Source organism: Heteronotia binoei, chromosome 17 (genome assembly GCF_032191835.1).
Source record: "Heteronotia binoei isolate CCM8104 ecotype False Entrance Well chromosome 17, APGP_CSIRO_Hbin_v1, whole genome shotgun sequence".
Classification (NCBI taxonomy): Eukaryota; Metazoa; Chordata; class Lepidosauria; order Squamata; family Gekkonidae; genus Heteronotia; species Heteronotia binoei.
The window spans coordinates 32,605,810-32,626,987 of record NC_083239.1 but is presented as its reverse complement, the minus strand read 5'-3'; the positions used below and the strand labels follow the sequence as shown (position 1 = coordinate 32,626,987).

General features: G+C 43.0%; 2 protein-coding genes across 2 annotated transcripts; both read left to right on the top strand.

The window, feature by feature from the left end:
- The first annotated feature begins 711 nt into the window (after positions 1-711).
- On the top strand, positions 712-9,217 carry LOC132585759 (IgGFc-binding protein-like). The gene is made up of 4 exons (XM_060257644.1): positions 712-1,753; positions 3,893-4,306; positions 5,657-5,809; positions 9,171-9,217. Exons 1-4 carry the CDS (start codon positions 712-714, stop codon positions 9,215-9,217), a joined length of 1,656 nt encoding a protein of 551 aa, XP_060113627.1.
- A 467-nt stretch (positions 9,218-9,684) lies between these two features.
- On the top strand, positions 9,685-20,968 carry LOC132586469 (IgGFc-binding protein-like). The gene is made up of 8 exons (XM_060258558.1): positions 9,685-10,281; positions 11,146-11,710; positions 13,314-13,909; positions 14,041-14,611; positions 16,650-16,849; positions 18,458-18,841; positions 20,334-20,617; positions 20,915-20,968. Coding segments are annotated over exons 1-8 (3,198 nt in total). The 3' UTR covers positions 20,916-20,968.
- The last annotated feature ends 210 nt before the right edge of the window (positions 20,969-21,178 follow it).

The window sequence follows — 21,178 nt, the reverse complement described above, 5'->3', positions numbered from 1 at the left end:
CAAGCCTGGGCCATCCAAGACAGAGCATATATAAAAAAAGAAAAATACAGATATACAAACTGAACTTTCCATGTGTGTATGATCCTAGGTGAGTCAGAATAAATGTTTACTGTGATTTCTTAAAGTCCTAATTATTATCCATTTAAATTCTGAAGTATTATCCTAATGATATTGATACTACACAATATCAACAATGTGAACAAGAGTAGAAAATGAACCATATGAAGAACAGACTGGCCTAGATATTAAAAGTAACACAATATTTAGAGTTCTTGTGAATATTAGAGCAAAAATTGTGGGATATAAATATCTGAATACAGGCATTCTATAAGCCTTTGCCAGAGGATGGCATTGCCTGTGGTACACAGTTCAATTCTACACAATTTCCTTTCTGCTAATATCAACCCCTCCCCCCCCATGCTCAAGGGAAAGAGAGGAAATTCTGCCTCTGTCTTCAACTGGATTATTTGGTTATGCTTCTTTTGCCAATCTATATTCTTCTCCCTTTTTATTCTCATCTCCGCAGTCCATTGCAGAGCTCAATTCTATGGCCGAGAATTCGTCACCACTTTCATGGAAAATTACAATATCCAGCACTCCTCTAAAACAAGCCTCCAACTGTTCATTACCGGTTACCATGAGTCTACCAGAGTCCATGTGAAAATGAATAAATCTCCATTCCAGAAGAGTTATTCACTTACAAAGGGGAACATGTTGCCTGTGGAGATCCCAGAGTCTGCAGAAGTGAGAGGCAGCAACACCTCTGATCACTCCATTCTCATTAAAGCAGAAAAGGACATTTCTGTTGTCTTAGTGTACAGAAAGTCTGGTTCAATAGGAACCATGACAGTGTACCCAGCCCAAGCACTTGGCACGGTATATTATGTGGTAACCCCAACTGTATCGACAAATTATTTTAAAGAATTCGCAATCATAGCCTGGCAAGTTCCTACAACAGTTGATATCCATTTAAAAGGTGCTGTTACGTTCAATGGACAGTCACATCCTGCAGGGAGCATACTCCGTGTTTCCCTCAAGGCTCTACAGGTCATCCAGCTTCAAAGCTCAGATGATCTGTCTGGGACCATGATAAAATCGGTGCATCCTGTGGCGGTGTTGAGTGGGCACAGCTGTATTGTAAAATATTCGTACTGTGATCATGTCATTGAACAGCTTCTGCCAGTCTCTGGCTGGGGTACTTCATTCATTGTTCCCCCCGTCTTCTTCCAAACCAATCCAGACATCGCATATGTGGTTGCAGCTCAGAATACTCATATCGAGTATCAGCAGGGGACTCGAAAAAAATCTCTGGACATGGTGGCTGGGGAAGTCAGGCAGTTTGACATCAGATTCCCTCATGCACTTTACATCTCCGCCAATGCTGGAATCCAGGTCCTTTTCTTCTTCACCGGTTTCAAGACAACTAAATTCGATTCATTCCTGATCAACATCCCTGCCATAACAAGCTATGGACAATCTTACCACATTGATGGGATAAGCAACTTTAAGATCAGTGCCGTTCTCATAGCAAAAAGATCTGAAATGCTCAGCATTACTAGAGATAAGCAGCCTATTCGTGGCATTCAGTGGAAAGCAGTTCCTGGCACACTCTATCAATGGGGCACATACAACTTGAAAGCAGGAGCCCAGTCGCTGTCCTTAGAGCATCCTGGAACTCCCTTCGGTGTCTTGGTCTTTGGCGGCAGAGAGTATGAAGCCTATGGTTTTGCTCCCCCGCCTCTTCCCTTATCTGGTAATTAATTGTATTGGTATAAGACAGACAGATAACTTTGTTCCTAAATACTGCACATGTTTCTATCATTTAAGAGGTATAATGGCTTTGTTGGGAGACAAAAATGTGCTAGATGAATAGTGATAACTGCACATGGATCTCCAGTGTTCTTTCTTGCTTGTGAGGCTGTGGATGCGTTTAAGGTAATATAAACTAGCCTTCATTTGTGGAAAGGAGAAACAGAAAAGCTACACCTGCCTGACAATGCAATACTATACAGAGTTACTCCATCCTGTTCCCATTGACCTCAGTGGACTTGGACTAGCGTAACTCTGCAAAGAATGGTATAAATGTTGTATGTAGCTAGGCTGTAGGAAGTTAGATGTTATGGCCAAGAAATTCTTAAGGAAATCTCCATTTAAATTCCAGAGTTTGAATCCGAGACCAAAAACTTTAGAATTATTTGATTTTTTTTTAAAATGGTGATAACTATATTCCATCTTTCTTCCTTTGTGGAATTTAATGTGGCTTATACCACATGCAGGCACTGACTAGAACCATATCTGTTTAGTTTTTATGAGATGGGTATATCATGTACTTTTCAGCTCATCCCCCTGGATAGAAATTAACTTTAAATCCACCAAAGGCTGAAAATAGCATCTTCAATTACGGTCAAAACTCTTCTCAAAATATGCCACATCACAACAGTAAAGAACTGCAAAAACTTTGCAAATGACTTTCTTAGTGAATATAATCTTAATCCATGTGTTATTCATGCATGTAACATTTTTCTTAATGTCTAACCCCTCCCCCCACACATTTAGGAGCTAAATCAAGGTGACCAGGTGAGTTCCTTAACTCTGCATTTTCCACTTCAAAAAGACTGACATTTTCTTCCCATATTTGCAACACATTCTTTTGGGTTTCAGCAGTGTACAGCCCTGAAAAGAAAAGCCTTAACAATGCAATCTGAAAAGCAGTTAACCCTTCTAAGCCCATCAAGCTTGGAACACATCTACAATTTCAATTGATGGTAACACGATTCATTGGGAGCAGGACATGAAGGACAGGAAAGGCCTAATTATTTATTCTACTAGGCTGACTGCAGGAATACAGGAATGCATGAATGCATGAAGTTGCCATCTGCTGAGTCAGGCTGTTGGTCCATCCATATCAGTCTTGTCTACTTTGATTGGCAGCAGCTCTTCAGGGTCTCAGAAAGGGACTTTTCATGTCATCTACTCCCTGATCCTTTTCATCAGAGATGCTGAAAACTGAACCAGGAACTTTCAGTTTGCAAAGCAGATTCTCTACCACAGAGCCCCAACCCCTTTCCTTCATGTGTTAATATTAACTTCTGCTCCATACAGAGGAGATCTTCTTGGAAGGCACTGACAGAACAGAAAAACTTGTTTCTCTCTTTTTATTAAAGGTGTGCATGTGTATATGCCTGGAGGTCATGGTGACTTTTGGCAAACCCTACTAGGGGCTTGGACATATCAGAGCGGTGGCTTTGTAATGCATGCCTTTGTAATGCATGTAATGCATGCCTCTGCACCCCGGCCTTGATATTTCGTGGAGGTCTCCCATCCAAGTACTTGCCAGGGTTGGCCCAGCTTAGCTTCTAAGACCTGACAAGACTGATTTTTTTTTTTTGTCTCAAAAGATTGAAAACAAGCAGTGAAGACTTTGGGTATTATTTGAATAGGCAGTATAACAGGAGGCATGTGAGTACTTAATAAAAAGGTGAAACTACATTATACTGAGATTTGTTTCCATCTTGTTCTCTGATGGCCAAAGGTTCTCCAGGGCCTCAGTCAAAGAAAAATTCTGCTCCCTAATATCCTTTAAAAACGTGAATGGCAGAGATTGAACCTGAGCCCTTCTGCATGCTAAACATATACTTGACTAGTAAGCCATGGCCCTACCCAATTGTAAAATGTGTATCAAAATTTGGGGAATCATACTGATTGATGATTACCATGTCTCAGAGGAGGGGGCAATTTTGAGCTTTAGAGGAAATCTGCAGACTCATGAAGTTGAGCTCCTCACAATTTGGAAAGGGCTAGGTTGCACCACTTGGGAATATGAGGCTATTGGCATTAATAAAGATCTCTCTTTGCTCCTTTCACCCCCCTCTTCTTTGTCCTGGTTTTACAGGGTGCAGATCTAGGTCCTTCGATATGGTGATGGTGATCGATGGGTCCGGGAGCATTGGGGCTGAGAACTTTCAGCTGGTGAAACAGTTTGTGAACCACATTGTGGATTTTCTGGAAGTGTCCCCTCATGGCACGCAAGTGGGGCTGGTCCAGTACTCCGACTCTCCACACACCGAGTTCCCACTCAACAAATACACATCAGCAGCACAGATCAAGGCAGCAGTGCAGAAAGTAAAGTACATGGAAAGTGGCACCATGACAGGCCTGGCTCTCAAGTACATGTTGGAACAGAGCTTCTCTGCAAGGGAAGGTGCCAGACCTCTTTCCCAGGATGTAAGCAGGATTGGCCTGGTCTTCACTGATGGGCAGTCTAGTGATAACGTTGCAGAATGGGCCATAAAAGCAAAGGAATCAGGTGAGGGTGCCGCAAAGAGATGTATGCCTGTATGTAGTACAGCTCTTATGTGAGCCTGAACAGAATGGCAAACTTGCTGCAGATAGAAATGGCAGCCTTGCAAATAACCCGTGAAAATTAGTAGCCTTCCCCCTTGTACATATTCAGTTATTTATGGTGCCACTTCACTTAAAGAACACTTCAAGGAGAACTTCTGGATCTTAGGGAAAGAGGACCAGGTTTATCATTTCTTTTATTTTTCCTTTGTCTAGTAGTAGTTAGACACTTTCCCCCCCACCCTGAATATTTTTCCACTTTGCAAACAGTGACTTAAAAAAACTTTTTATTTTAGTTTTAATAATAACATAAACAACAAGCAGATAATGAACAATAAACAATAAAGCACTAACAATTAAATGGAGCAGTAGTAGGCTTTAATGAAAAGCAGCATTAAAGTTTCCTTTGAATTAAATTAATTTTTTGTATCATATTCATTCTGTCCCATGCCTAAAGCCTAAGCTTATGCCACATTGTCAAAGGGATGCCTAAGATTGCTAACTCCAGCTTGGTAAAATTCTTGGGGATTTTTTTTTTTTTGGGAGGGGTGGCGTGTCTCAGGAGGACAGATTTTGGGGAGGGGAGAGAGCTTAACAGGAATGTATGCCATAGAACAGGGGTGGCCAATTTTGCTTAATATAAGAGCCACATAGAATAAATGTCAGATGTTTGAGAGCCACAAAACATGAACATCAGATGTTTGAGAGCAGACAGGCAGGCAGGCAGGAAGGAAGGAAAGGTTGAGTTGGAAAGAAAGCAACTTTAAATGCATTCTCCAAGCCAACCAATGAGAGCCACACAATATGAAAGAGCCACATGTGGCTCCTGATCCACAGTTTGGTCACTCCTGCCATAGAGTCTGGCTTCTATGTCTGGAGTCTGGAGATCACTACAATTCTGGGACAACTCCAGGCCCCACCTTGCCGTTGGTAGCTCTTGGAATGAGGCCAAATCAATCCTGTGCTGCTTTATTTGAAAAGGTCAAGACAGACAGTTCGGTTTGCAGAGGGACTATATGGGCACATCTGTACAAGCTTCTAGTGGCAATCTGTTGCAAATGCTAGAATCAGGCTGGAGAACACCTCCTGGGGGCCTAGTTCCTTAAGACCAGAGCCAGCTGGATATGTCCCCCATTATTTCATGGCACCTGCAATGCTCATTTTGCTACAGACTCCCTTTCAGACTTCCCTGCCAAGATCTTTCTGCCAGTAGTATATGAATTCATAGCACTGGCAGTCCAAGCAACGCTCATGTCCAGAGACCCATCTCGTAGATTTCTAAATTTTGATCCATTGTCTGTTGCCTGGTCTGCAGGAATTGTCATGTATGCAGTTGGCATTGGCAATGCTGCTGAAGATGAACTGCGAACCATTGCCTCTGAGCCCGTGGACGAGCACTTCCTATATGGAGTAGATTTCAGTGCCATGGAAAAAATTGCCTCCAAACTCAAAACCAAGATCTGTGATGGTAAGTGGTTGATGCAAGCGTGGGAGGTGATGCTCAGTGTTATATTTAAGGTCACAGAAGGGCTTTGGTGGAAAACAAAAAATGTTACTGCCTTATCTCTGGTCATAAGCATAATCTTTGGATGGTGTGATTGTGTTTTTAACCTTGGCGATGCATCTTCCAGCATTTCGACTGACTTCATTTAGCTAATTTCCCCCTAGGCATTGTGGAAAAGTGAACTCAAGAAAAAAAATGATTGCCTCACAAAATACAGAAAGTGCTCAGTTGGGTAATCTACTACTCTCTGGCTAAAGTCCAAAGGGCACTTTCCAGAGAGTCATTTTCACAATAATAATACTTCTGATAGTAATAATACTTCTGAAGAGATCTGTTTAGGATTGCTCCCTAAAAGCTGGCATCAGCTTCGCAATTCGATATAATATGTCCAGCATTTTATCAGTGGCATTGTTCTTTTTTTTCGAAGGAGACCTGTGGGTGTTGGATGGTATTTGATGCTTTGATGCTTCTCTGTGGAAAATGAATAATGATGCTTTTCTCGGAGTGTCTCAAAGGGTCAAAGCATATGTGGTGTTGTTTTTTTTAAAGTGTGAGGAATAAGCTACACCTGAAGACAATGCAATCCTAGGCAACGTTACACAAGTCTAGGCCCACTGACTTCAATATACCTAGACTGGGATAATTCTGCATAGGACTGCATTACAAATATAATAATTTGCTGGAGGCTAATTGCTATTGCCATGATTCTGAGAATCCTTGATTTTCAGCTATGAAACCAGAAGTAGATGAGGAGGAAATTTAGGAAATTTGTGTTTTAGAAACTAGATTTTAATCTGGAACTAAGAATTTTGGTTTTATCTTTGAATGTATATATTTTGAGCAACGTTAAGCATTGGGATGGATTTTAGTTTTTCTGTACAGAACATTAATTTGGGATAAACTATTTCCCCATTAAAAACACATTAAAAAATAATTACATGTCCATCCCCGTTATCTTCCATGATAATAATAATAATAATAATAATAATAATAATAATAATAATAATAATAAACTTTATTTTTATATCCCGCCCTCCCCCGCCAAGGCGGGCTCAGGGCGGCTAACAGACATGGGGATCCCATGATTCATCTAAAACAATATAAACAATTTTAAATATATCAATTACATAGTGAATTATTTAAAATAGATAAAATATATAAAATAGGTGCTAAAATACTGTAATCATAATATCCACAAGATGGCTAGATGTCCACAAGTCGGATTAATCAGGTTCTATCTCGAAAGCCAGCTGGAAAAGAAATGTTTTGCAAGCCCTGCGGAATTGGTTCAGGTCCTGCAGGGCTCGCACCATCTCTGGAAGGTCGTTCCACCAACGAGGGGCTATCACTGAGAAGGCCTGCTCCCTAGTAGCCTTCAACCTAGCTTCTCTTGGCCCAGGGATTGTTAGTAAGTTCTGAGAGCTGGATCTCAGTGCTCTCTGGGGCACATATGGGGAGAGGCGGTCCTTTAGGTAGGCAGGTCCTCGGCCATATAGGGCTTTAAAGGTAATAACCAGCACTTTATAGCGAACACGGTACACAACCGGCAGCCAATGCAGATCCCGCAGCCCAGGCCGCGCAGGTTCCCACCGTGGTAGTCCCTCCAGCAGCCTGGCCGCCGCGTTCTGGACTACCTGAAGCCTCCGTGTTCGGTATAAGGGCAGCCCCATGTAGAGGGCATTGCAGTAGTCTAATCTCGAAGTGACCGTTGCGTGGATCACAGTTGCTAGGTCGGTGCGCACCAAGAAGGGAGCCAGCTGCCTCGCCCTCTTGAGATGGAAGAAGGCGGATCTAGCAGTGGCGGCTATCTGGGCCTCCATTGATAGAGAGGATTCCAGTAGCACTCCCAGGCTCTTGACTTTGCGCACTGGTGCCAGTGGCGCACCGTCAAAGGCCGGTAGGGTAATCTCCCCTCCCGGTCCGCCGCGGCCCACGCAAAGGACCTCAGTCTTCGCCGGATTCAACTTCAGCCCGCTCAGCCTGAGCCAGTCAGCCACGGCTTGTAATGCCCGGTCCAAATTTATAGGGACATCACCAGCCCGGCCGTCCATCAATAGATAGAGCTGGGTGTCATCTGCGTATTGATGACAACCCAGCCCATACCTCCGTGCAATCTGGGCAAGGGGGCGCATAAAGATGTTAAACAACATCGGGGAGAGAACTGCTCCCTGAGGCACTCCACAATGAAGTGGGTGCCTCTGAGACAGCTCCCCCCCAATTGCCACCCTTTGTCCCCGACCGTCAAGAAAGGAGGAGAGCCACTGTAAGGCTAGCCCCCGAATTCCTGCGTCGGCGAGGCGGCGGGTCAGCAGCCGATGGTCGACCATATCGAACGCAGCCGATAGGTCTAGCAACAGCAGTACCGCCGAGCCGCCTCGATCCAGTTGTCGTCGGAGGTCATCCATGAGGGCGACCAGGACTGTTTCCGTCCCATGGCCCGGGCGGAAGCCGGACTGGCATGGGTCTAAGACGGAAGCGTCCTCCAGAAATTCCTGTAACTGCACCGCCACAGCCCTCTCGATAATTTTGCCCAAAAAGGGCAGATTTGAGACCGGCCGGTAGTGTGCCAATTCGGCCGGGTCTGATGACGGTTTTTTCAAGAGAGGGCGGACCAATGCCTCTTTCAGGGGTGTTGGAAAAACACCCTCTGAAAGGGATCGATTTATAATATCCCGTATAGGATATCTTAATTCCTCCTGGCAGGCCTTAGTTAGCCAGGAGGGGCATGGGTCCAGGTCACAAGTCGTGGATCGTGCAGTGCCAAGAATTCTGTCGACCTCCTCCAAGCTGAGCGGGTCGAAGCAATCCAGAGTTAAATCAGAAGACACGCATTGGGCTTCGAGTCCACTTACTGCCTCCAAATTGGCAGGGCAGTCCTGGAAATCAAAATGGTTTACACCCCATCTAGACACTGACCAAACCCAGGAGTTGGATCTATACTAAGATACTTCCATTAATAGAACAGAAGCTGCCTGCCTCCGTTCTCCTGCTGCACCTCACTAATCTGCCCAAAATGCTGCTTCTAGATGACACAGGATCCTCAAAAATGGCATGAGGGAAAACTGGAGCCCTGCAATGGGAAGAGGGAGTTGGAGGAAATTACACTTCCCTTCTATTACCAAAAAAATTAACCTAGATCCAACCCTGTATCCAACCATAGGTTGCATTTATCATGCTTGCATAAACATTTTTTTTCTTGGTACCCCTCCCTCCAGGGCTCTTAGGAGCTAAATCAAGGTAACTGAGTTCCTTAACTCTGCATTTTCAGTTTCCCAATGGCTGATTGTTGCTTCCCACAACTGTAAAGTATTCTTTTGGGCTTCAGAGCGTACATCCCTGCAAGAAAAAGATGCCTTAACAATGCAGTCCTAAACACAGTTAACCTCCTAAGTCCATTAGCTTGGAGCCCATTTATAATTTTAGCAGATGGTAAGCCTTCCATCTGCAGATGTGTGACCTTACCTCCTTCTATTACAACCTGAAACACTCCCCAGAATGCTGCTCAAGGGAAGATGGGGAACACCAGGAATAATTTTTTTTGGGGGGGGGGGACAAGAGATGTGCAAGGCTGGAACTGGAAAAAGGTCACTCCCCCCCCCCCCACATGTCCAGGTGGAAATTTTAGGGAGGATCCAAATTATTGAGTTCAATGGACTTAGAAGGGTATAACTCTGCTTGAGTGTCTGCATATCACTGTGTCTGCATTTCAGTAGTACATTGTAAAAGACTGTTCCAGATAAGCATTCAACTTGGGGATGAAGGTGTCTTGAAAGGCTAATAAATCTGACAGTTCACTGGGGCTGTTCTGCTCCTTGTTTCATTCAGAGCCAAAACCCCCAATGACCTGCCCTGAGAACAGCTATTATGAGATTTGTGGAAACGGTTGCCCAGCTACCTGTTCTAACCGGACTGCTCCCCAAACCTGTGAGGACACCTGTGCAACGATCTGCCAGTGCAATAAGGGCTATGTCCGAGATGGTGATCAATGTGTCCCAATGGACACCTGCAACTGCACCCACAACGGCATCACCTACAGCCCAGGGCAGGAGTTTTGGGCAGATGAGGGCTGTCATTCTCGTTGCAAGTGTGACCCGAAGATTGGCAGGGCTGTGTGCCTTAAGTCTTCCTGCAAGGCCAATGAGAAATGCACCATGGTCAGTGGAGTCCGGGATTGTCGAGCCCCCAGCTACTTCACTTGCATAGGAACTGGAGATCCTCACTACACCTCCTTTGATGGAAAGAAATTTGATTTCATGGGAACCTGCGTTTATCAGATGGCCGGTGTCTGCTCCAAAGACCCCAGCCTCACCCCATTTTTGGTCACGGTGCAGAATAACAACCGGGGCAGTAAAGCAGTGTCCTACACTAAAGTGGTGACTTTGGAGGTCTACAACATGAACATCAGCCTGAGCCAAGAATATCCACGCAAAATTCAGGTACAAAAGCTGGGATATGAGAAAATTGGGGGATTTAAAATCACCTATGTTTGTGTGCATGTAAGAGACTTAACATTTGCTGCTGATTATTTTTTTCTGAACATAAGAATTCTGCTTAGCACATTTTCTACTGTGTTTTCAAAGAACCTTTCTCTTACTTGGAGGCTGATCTTTGTGCGGGGAAACACTGGTAGTTTGTGTGTGTGTGTGTTTGTATGGAAAGCGAAAATGAGAGTCTGGAATATTCACAAACATTCTAACTTCTCAATGAACAAAGATTATGATACATAAATGGACTAGTCTGCCAGCAAATATCTAAGAGGCCAGTGGGGAAAATGAAGAAAGATGAAGTCATGGGCAAATGCAACTTGGGGACAAATCTTGCTTAAGGCTTGAAGCCAGGAAAACTGTCCGCTGGCAGGTAGGAGGTGAAAAGACAAAGGAGGTTTGTGGTATAATCCTACAGAGAGTTACAGCCTTCTAAGTACTTAAGAATGTTCTTAAGATTGGACTGTCCAGCACTTTGTCTGCATAGAGCAGGTGCCCAAGCTATCAATGAATGTGCCAAAACACCTTGGCCATGTTTGGCAAGTTAGTGATAAACAGTAAAAATCCTTATATGTGTGTATACGTGTTTTGTCATCAAATCACAGCTCACTTATGGTGACTCCATATGGTTTTCAAGGCAAGAGATCTTTAGAGGTGACTTGCCTCTAGCAAACCTAGTCTTCCTTGGCTGTCTCTCATCCAAGTACTAACCAGGGCCAACCCTGCTTAGTATCCAAGATCTGATCAGGCTATCTAAATCAGGGTATATTTTTTAATCCACTAAAAAAACCCAAAACCCTTTTGCTTATATCCTAGGTCAATGGAGTCTTTGTGGACCTGCCTTTCACCTTTGAAAATAAGCTGAAAGTCTACATCAGTGGAGTCCATGGCTTCATCCAAACAGACTTTGATCTGAGAGTCAGCTTTGACTGGTACAGCTACGCCAGGGTCATCATACCTAACACTTATGCCAATGCTATCTGCGGACTCTGTGGCAATGCCAATCAGGATCCCAGAGATGACTTCACCATGAAAGCTGGAACTCAAGCAGTCGATGAAATCCAATTTGCAGACAGCTGGAAAGTGAGGGATGTCCCAGGGTGCTCAGCGGGATGTACCAGCAACTGCCAAGTGTGCGGGGAGGCAGAAAAAAAACCCTTCAAGACTAACAAGTACTGCGGGGTCCTCATTCAAAAAGATGGGCCATTCAAACAGTGCCATGGAGCCATTGACCCAACATCCTTCTTTGATGACTGCGTCTTTGACACCTGTCTGTACAAGGGTCACCGTGACACTCTCTGTCATGCCATCAGTGCCTACGCAACAGCTTGCCAAGCTCAGGGTGTTCAGGTTGGGCCATGGAGATCAGCCTCCTTCTGCAGTAAGTGTTACCTCTTAGGATGTCCTCACTAAAAATTGAGGTGGAAGAGATCCTAGTTTAACACATTTTTTTAAAAAAGGTGAGATGCATGTGATAAGAATTCCAGTTTATTTATAGTAAAATGTTTACCTTGCCCTTATGCTAACAATGTAGCCTTATGCTAACAATGTGGGCAGTTTACAACAAATGTAAAGACATTCGGGTGGATCCAGACTAAAAGTTCTGCTAGTGGAGAGACAGATGTAATTTCTATCAATTTCCCACTCCTGCTGCGGATCCTTCATTGGCCCCTCCTGCTTTCTTGAGGGTCCCTTTATCTTCCAGGAACAGCATTTTGGAGGGATCAGGGGACTGCAGTGAGAGGCTGGAATCAAGTTTTGTTCCACTGATGAAAGTGACTCCCGTTAGTAGAAAACATATTCTGTATCCAACTGATTTAACTATAAATTATCATACTCAAAACATGGAAACTAGTAGTGAAACATAATTTTGAAAACATAACAATACAATGTAAATCAATAAGAACATCAAGAAATCTGGAGGCCTCTAGAGCACTGGGATTTTTAGATGGATCAATAAAACCAGCGATCAGAAGAGAGATTAAAAAGAAAACCAAACATTCAGAATCCACTACCAGCAAAATCACTCTGGAAAATTTTATTACGGATTTAACTAGGAACTCTTTTTGAGCTACCACTGACCAGAGAGTATTATGCCCATTCAGGATGGAGCTAATTTAAATTTATCCCCCATACTGTCTCTCTTGGAGTAGGGTAAAAGGTAAAGGTAGTCCCCTGTGCAAGCACCAAGTCATTACTGACCAATGGAGTGATGTCACATCACGACATTTTCTTGGTTGTTTTTTTTTTTTTATGGGGTGGTTTGCCATTGGCTTTTCCAGTCATGTACACTTTACCCCCAAACAAGGTGGGTACTCATTTTACTGACTGTGGAAGGATGGAAGGCTGGGTCAACCTTGAACTGGCTACCTGAACCTGGCTTCCACAGGGATTGAACTCAGGTTGTGAGCAGAGCTTGAACTCCAGTACTGCAGCTTACCACTCTGCACCACAGGGCTCCTTTTCTACTGCTGTTCTGTACTGCTCCATACCAGCATACTTCCACTTCTAGGCCCTTCCCTAATTCCAGGAACAACCACTGTACTAAAATTTAAAAAGATAGAAATACATGAAAGGAATACAGAATACCCACATTGAAATAAATAAAACATATTTGTGAGTAAACATGATTGGGATTGACTAGCAGGGTTTTTAATTTTTTTTGGTGATGTTATTCACTGGTACTGAGGGCAGGTGTTATTTTCCAGAGTTCTCCCAAGTTCCCATTCTCACTCAGCCAGAGAAAGAATAGACCCTTAGGAACAGCTTAATGGAGATCTGCCAAGGAAGGGGGGAATTGGTGGAAATTGGCACAACCCTACAGATGTGTACTGGCACCTTAAAAAAATGAAGCTCAGGGACTGGGTTGAGAAATGGTCATACAAATGACTGATCCCACATATCAAATTGAAAACTGTGTGTTCTACATAAAGTACTCTGACAGTCCAAAGATCACCAGAATTTTCCTTATTCTTTATTTCTAGGCCTTCCCTGTCCAGCTAATTCACACTATGAACTTTGTGGAAACGGCTGCCCAAAAACTTGCAACAGCCTTTTTACTACAACGACATGTGAGTCTCGTTGCACTGAAGGATGTTTTTGTGACTCGGGATTCATCCTCAGTGGAGATCAGTGTGTCCCTCTTGCACAGTGCGGCTGTGTGCATCGCGGCAGATACTATAAGAGGGGAGAGGAGTTCTACCCCGACTCCTCCTGCCAAGAGAAGTGTCGCTGCACAGACCATGGAGCTGTTGAGTGTGAAAAGTTCTCCTGTGGCTCACATGAGGAATGCAGGGTGGAAAATGGCATCCAAGGCTGTCACCCAGTGCGATACGGAACATGTATAGCATCTGGTGACCTTCATTACATTTCCTTTGATGGGCAAAGATTCAATTTCCATGGCTCCTGCACTTACGTCTTAGCCAAAGTGTGCAGTGAGGATCCTCAGCTGGAGAGCTTCTCAGTATTGGTGCAGAATGAGAAGTCCAAGGACAGTGCATTAGTTCTCTTAAGGAGTGTTGTGGTTTCCATTCATGGGTACACAGTTGTCCTTGAGAGAGGAATGAAGTGGAAGGCGATGGTATGTTCCTTGTACTTGATTATCTGTTACGTATCTGTAGATCATTTGTGAAAAATATTACGTGCACAAACATGTCCCTGTGAGAGAGATCAGAACTAAATCCCCACTGATATTTTTTGTTGTTTATGCAGGTGGATGGAGAGCTACACACACTGCCATTAAATAAGGATGATGGGAAACTCTGGATTACCCAGGAGGGGAACAATATCATTATCCAGTCCTCTTTTGGCTTCACAATCCTTTACAATACTTTCTCATATGTCCGTGTGACTGTCCCCAGCACCTACCAAGGACACATGTGTGGCCTGGGTGGTAACTTCAATGGAGACAAGCGTGATGATTTCATGCTTCCTAATGGAGAAGTTACTCAAAATCTTGTTGAGTTTGGGGCCTCTTGGAAGGTCCCTGTAGATGGTGTCAGCTGCTCTGATGACTGTGGGGAGAAATGCCCAACTTGTGATGCTGCCAAGACAGCACCGTACAAGTCCGAAAGCTATTGTGGCATCATTCTGTCTAAGACGGGCCCATTCAGAGATTGTCACCGATTGGGGCACCCCACTCATTACTTTGAGCATTGCTTGTATGACATGTGCGCTGCCAATGGAGCTCAAGAATCCCTCTGTCCGAGCATTCAGGCCTATGCCGCCGCATGCCAGGCAGCTGGTGCCAGAGTTGGAGTCTGGAGAACAGATGCCTTCTGTTGTAAGTTTAGAAAAGCAATTCCCTTATCCAGTTTTCTCAAGGGTGACTCCTCCAGTCATACAAAAATCAGTTTGAAAAAATGATTCAAACTATTTGTTGTTGTTCAGTCGCACAGTCGACTCTTTGCAACCCCATGGACAAAATCACTCTAGGTCCTCCTGTCTTCCACCATCCTCCAAGGTCTGCTCAAATTCATGTTAGTTACATCAGTACTGCTGTCCAGCTATCTCATCTTTTGCTGTCCCCTTCTTCTTTTGTCTTCAGTCTTTCCCAGCATCAGGATCTTCTCCAGTGAGTGCTCCCTTCTCATTTGGTGGCCAAAGTATTTGAGCTTCGGCTTCAGCATCTGACCTTCCAGGGAACAGTCTGGGTTGATTTCCCTAAGGACTGACTGATTTGATCTTGCAGTCCAAGGGATTCAAGCTATACCAGGTTCCAATAATATGATAGGCATTGTGCCAATGGTTCTCTTTCTATACAATTCCTAAAGGTAACTTCAGTCTCCTCAGGATCTAGATTCTCATCTAAGCAATTGTATGCCCTTTTGGTTCCCTAGACAACAGTCCTTGATTCTCCTACCTGCCTACTTCTTTAGGTTCTCTCGAACATCTATATTGCATTTTCCTGATTCTAGTTAAGTGCAACACACCTCATGTTGAGAGCTGAGTTTTCCCTGCACATTTACTAGCACTGCTTTCTCTTTGTTCTTTTGAATTTCTTTATCTCTGTCCACGCTTTTCATGATCTACATTGCCCTCAGTTAGCCTTTTAGCGATTAATTAAAATATCACCTGACCCATTAATTAATATCAGAATTAAGACTAACCCAAATGAAATGGTTTCTGAAATTCAATAATGAACCAAATAGGCTGAATATGACTTACGTTTGTCATGTTGCCAGTTGGTTCATGTAAGCTGTTTTTGGTCCCCACTGAGAAGAAAAGCGGGATATAAATAAAGTCAATAAAAGTCAATAAATAGTGACCTTGGGCCACAAGATATTCATAGTAACGAGAAACATGTAAATATTATTTTAAATTGCTAAGATAAAAAATAGTAACAATGAACTAATGTTTTTTCTAAATTATGGAAAGAGGTTCTGAGTATAGATAACCTCATATGATGTTTGAAGGTATAAGATAGTGAGTTAGCCAAGAATGTGACCTTTATCAAGTGAAACAGATACAGGTGAGCAGCAGTGTTCCCCCTAAGCTGCAGAGCCTTGTGAGCAAAAATTCTACTTTGTGAGCTACTGGCATTAAAGTTGTGAGCTACTGCACAAATTATTGTGCTCTGGGGTCATTTTTGCTGTGCTAAGACAAAAAGGTGTGAGCTGGAGGCTAAAAATCTGTGAGCTTGCTCGTGCTAACTCAACTTAGAGGGAACACAGGTGGGCAGCTGTGTTGATCTGAAGCAACAGAACAAAGCTTGAGTCCAGCGGCACCTTTAAGTCCAACGAAGTTTAATTCTGGGTATAAGCTTTTGTGAAGAAGTGTGCATGCACACAAAACCTTATACCAAGCGAGATAGCTAGCTATTGTTAGGAGATGATTCCAAACTCCTATAATATGGTAAGCTGTATTGACTGAGAACTTCTCAGAAGGGGTTCCTTGCCTGTGACCTGCTTACTTTCAGAGTAAGAAATCTTTATGTTCTCCTTTAATTATCTGTATAACAATGATGGTGAATGGTATAATGCTTTTTTGATTTTGTTTATATTAAGAATATAAAAATAGCAGAGGCTCTCTAATAGCGTGTACTGTATTAAGAACAACCCTGCAGCGTTCCTGAGATGTATCTCTGGCTAGGAGTTAAATGACCTGGTATATGAAAGCTATCTAGACACCTACAGTTTCTTACGTACATTATACCAAAATCAGGTTTGATTAGAGTCATGCAGAATGCATGACCATATCTGTTGTCTAATAGAAATCAACAAAGGTACAATTCAGATTTGTTTTAATTTTGTCCTTTTCCAATGTTTCTCCATTTACAGTATTAAAAAATATCTCTAATTGCTACTGTTTTCCTTTTGCAGCCCTTACCTGTCCAGCCAACAGCCACTATGAGGCATGCACCACAACTTGTGATTCCACCTGTGCCAGCTTGTCCACCGCACCCCAGTGCACAACAAAATGTTTTGAAGGCTGCCAATGTAATAATGGCTATGCATTTGATGGGGCCACATGTGTACCTTTGGACAGATGTGGCTGTGTGCACAATGGGATTTACTTCAAGGTCAGTGTATTATTGTCCTGTTCTCCATTTTTGGCTTGGAAGGCTGGCACGACTGGTAGATTATACATACAGAAAGTTGTGCATCTACAAAATGTGCACCCTGTTTTAGAGGATGGACTGTATAGAAGAAGAAGAAGATATTGGATTTCTATCCCGCCCTCCACTCCAAAGAGTCTCAGAGCGGCTCACAATCTCCTTTACTTTCCTCCCCCACAACAGACACCCTGTGAGGTGGGTGGGGCTGGAGAGGGCTCTCACAGCAGCTGCCCTTTCAAGGACAACCTCTGCCAGAGCTATGGCTGACCCAAGGCCATGCTAGCAGGTGCAAATGGAGGAGTGGGGAATCAAACTCGGTTCTCCCAGATAAGAGTCCGCACACTTAACCACTACACCAAACTGGCTCTCCTGTTCTTCCCCTCGAACTCCATCTCCTCAGGCTCCACCCCCAAAATCTCTAGGCAAGTATCTACCTGAAGTTGACAACCTAATCCCTCTATATTAGTTCCAAAACTATGGAACTCCTTCTCTCAGGAAACTCATTTTTAATCATTAAATATAAGAAGATAGGTCAGAACTAGGAATGGGCACGAATGAGAGCCTGAATTGTGATTTGTGCCTAAAATAGTCGATTTGTGGTTTGTTTTAAATTGGTTCGGGTACTTGCACTATGCACGACTCACAAAACAAAGTAGCTTGTTTGGGGGCTGGTTCGTCTGTGTTATCAACAGGGGATTCTCCTTCTGTGCTGCAACATGCCCAGCATGATGTCACCCAGAAGTGACGTTATGGTGCCACAACCCGGCAAATATGCCTGGTGTGATATTGTCACTCCCGGGTGATGTCATCACGCTGGGCATGTCGCAGCACGCTGGTGCTTTCTAGTGCTCCCAAACCATATCAACCAAAGAACCACAATTTGTTCAGATTTTTTTTAAAAAAATGAAACACAACAAACCACCAAATTGGGCAAACAAACAAACCAAATCACCATTTTTGCGTTCCATCCCCATCTCTAGTCAGAACCATTCATATTCATTCTAAGATAACCATGGATGGGTTGGCTTTCATTTTTTGATATATATATTTTTAAAAAATTCTTGTCTACTGCTATGGTTTGGCAGTTCTTGCACTTTTTGCTCTTTCTGATTTCTTTCTTTTAAAAAAAAGATATCTCGGTTTGATATAAGCAAGAGCATGGGTCTTTGTAGATGAAAAAACACAAAATAATTTTAAAAGAAAAGAGTAAATAATCACTGCAATATCCATAGAATTCACCCTCCAAGCAACCATTGTTTCCAGGAGAAATGACCTCTGTGGTCTGCAGGTTAAATATAATTGCAGATCCTCGGCTCTGATTTCTTCATTTTTTTAAAAAAAATATATTGTCTTCTGTTTTCTTTGTCAGGATTTGCGCCTTCTGCTGTGTCTGATTTTTTTTAAAAAATAATATCCTTCTTAGATATTAGGCACAGAATAGATACTTGTGGAATGGCATGATATAATTATTTCAAAAACTACTGTAAATAAAAGAGTAAATGCACAGTGGAATATTCATACTGTTTTTCCATTCTTTCAACTATATTCGCTGACCAAAACATTTCCCAACAGGCAGGAGAAAGCCTCTTCTCAAGAAATTGCACTGAGAAATGTACCTGCACTGCCTCCAGTCAATTCACTTGTCAGAAAACAAGCTGCCCTGTCAAGCAACCCTGTGCGCTTAAGGATGGTGTGCGGGGCTGTGCAACACAGGAAGGCCAGTGCAAGCTCACTGCGGGAGCCCAGCTCATCTCTTTTGACAGTGCTTCTGCACAGTACAGCTGCAGTGGCATTTATGATGTGGTCTCTGTTTGTGATGAAGGTGCCCCCTCCTGGTTCAGGGTATCAGTGAGCATTGAACAGGATATTGATGACGAAGGTTTAATAGCAGGAAAGACTGTCTACGTCCACTTCCAAGAGGCATCTATCATCGTGAAAAAGAATAAAGGGACATGGGTAAGAGGTCTTTAAGCAGGAGTATGCCAAGGGGGAGCTCTGGGTTTTCACGAGGGTAGAATATAAACTGGGGATAGAGTATAAATTTTATGCTGGTCTTAAGACTGTACTAAATGAATGAATTAAAAAACAGGCCCACCTTGCCCTTCTCTTAGGTACAACCCCTTTCTTTACTACCTCCTCCTCTTCCCCACATTGACCCTTCCCCACCGTCCTCTAACCACATATATTTTCATGACCTATCCTCACACAGTGCCATCCCAGCAACCGATTCATAGAACACTGCAATCTGATAGTGAGGAAGAACATCCTGCAATAATCAGGAGCTTTTCATTAATCTCTGCTACATCTTTTTAAAAGTTTATTAATCTTTAAACATTAAAATAATAGATATACATACTACACTTGATCTTAGCCACAAGGTGGAGAAGCAATATATATATATATATATATATATATATATATATATATATATATATATATATATATATATATATATATATATATATATAAGTTAAAATAACATCAGACACCCCAAAGCAATGGAGAAGCGTCAACAGAAATGTGCACCGAATGCCCTTTGAAAAAGGAGTGCCTTACATTTCATTTTATTCTTTTAGATTTTTATGAACTTCTTTTCTCCCCATTGAGAAAAAAAAAACCCTCACAATGCTGCCTGCCTCTATTTTATCCTCTCATCAACACTGAGATTTGGGTTAGTGTGACTAGCCTTAAGTCACCCAGAAAGTTTCCATGGCAGAGTGCCGATTTGAACTAGGGTTGCCAGTTGGTGGGCTGGGAGACTAAGGGACATGGACAGGGGGATCTTCCATCAATGGCCTGATGTAATTTCCAGGGTGAACTCAGAAGCGATGTGCAATCAGAGCATTCTAGGATTCAACTGTGTATCTATGGTGAAACTACATCGTTTCCACTGAAATCTTGAACAGTATGATGTCACTTCTGGGTTCAACCTGGAAATTACATCATAGCATTAATGCAACAGTAATTTTGCCTTATTTCCCCCCCTACCAAGTGGTGGCAGGGGTCAGGGGCTGCTGGCCAGAGGTCTCTTGACAACCCAAACTGGAACTCTAGTCTCCCAGGTCTGATATTAATCATCACATTGCTTTTTATATTAGTCATCACACTGCTTTTCAGCACTCTTTACGAGTGCTCCAAAAAGTGAAGGGACTCCATCCTCAGGCAGTCCATTCTGCAGGTTAGAAGCTACAAGACAACTGAGGACCATGGCGAGCATGAGTCCAATTAACCTATAGAAAGAATAATCACACAATCCCACTGGTTTTAAAGAGCAACAGTAAGTGGGCCATAAACATGCAGTTTCAAATTTATGCATAGCAGACTCCAATATTGCCTTTATTTCGACCACCATCGGTTCTTCTGTATGATACCATGTGGTTCCTGCTGAGTTCTAGAGATTTGTTCAAGCCCATATCTTTTCCCCTGCCCTCATCTTCTTATGTTCCAGGTCAATGGACGCTTTGTAAGACTTCCATACAAGAACTCCAAAGCTTTCTCAGTGAGCAGTGTTCCTGATGGCATCTTGATCGACCAGGCCTCTCAGATGCAAGTTCACCTCCACCGTGATGGAGGACTGACAGTCAAAGTAAATAAGAACCTGGCAGGGAAATTATGTGGTCCCTGTGGAAACTTTAATGGAGCTGCTGCCGATGACCTGAGAACACCCAATGGAGAGAAGAAGAGTATTGCTGAGATCCTCCGTTCTTGGAAGGCAAAAGACATCTCTTGTTAGTAAGTGACTCCAAAGATACGACCTCTGTACAAAGGCAATGCAATGCCTTGCAGCTTTGAGTTCATTTTTTGAAGTGTTGTGTGGCATCCAATGTAGCAAAGTTGAGAATTAATTGTATATTGAAGAACATAGATCTCTTCATGTTCTCTAAAATTTCTGCAGCCCTGACTGACCCCATGTGCTTCAGCATTGCCATGGGAATTGAAGTGAAGCCACCATTGTATCTAGCAATATCTCTTATAAGTTACAGGAGCACTGCATCTATGAAATAACTGCTGTATTCTTCCTTCCCCTAGATCAATATCCCTTCTTTGAGGGTGGCACTGGCTACCATTGTATGCAATGAAAGACGGCAACTGTCCCAGACACATTCTTGTCCTGCAGCTAACAAATAACTTTCCAGCGCAACTCATAACTTTGCTATACAACAAATTGTCTGGGAACATTCCAGATTCTCTCATGTGACGTAACAGAAGACAACAGAAACCTCTGCACAGCAGATGTTTGCTATGAGCAGCTGATAATGCTTTTCTTTTGTATTTCATGTCTCCCTTAGATCT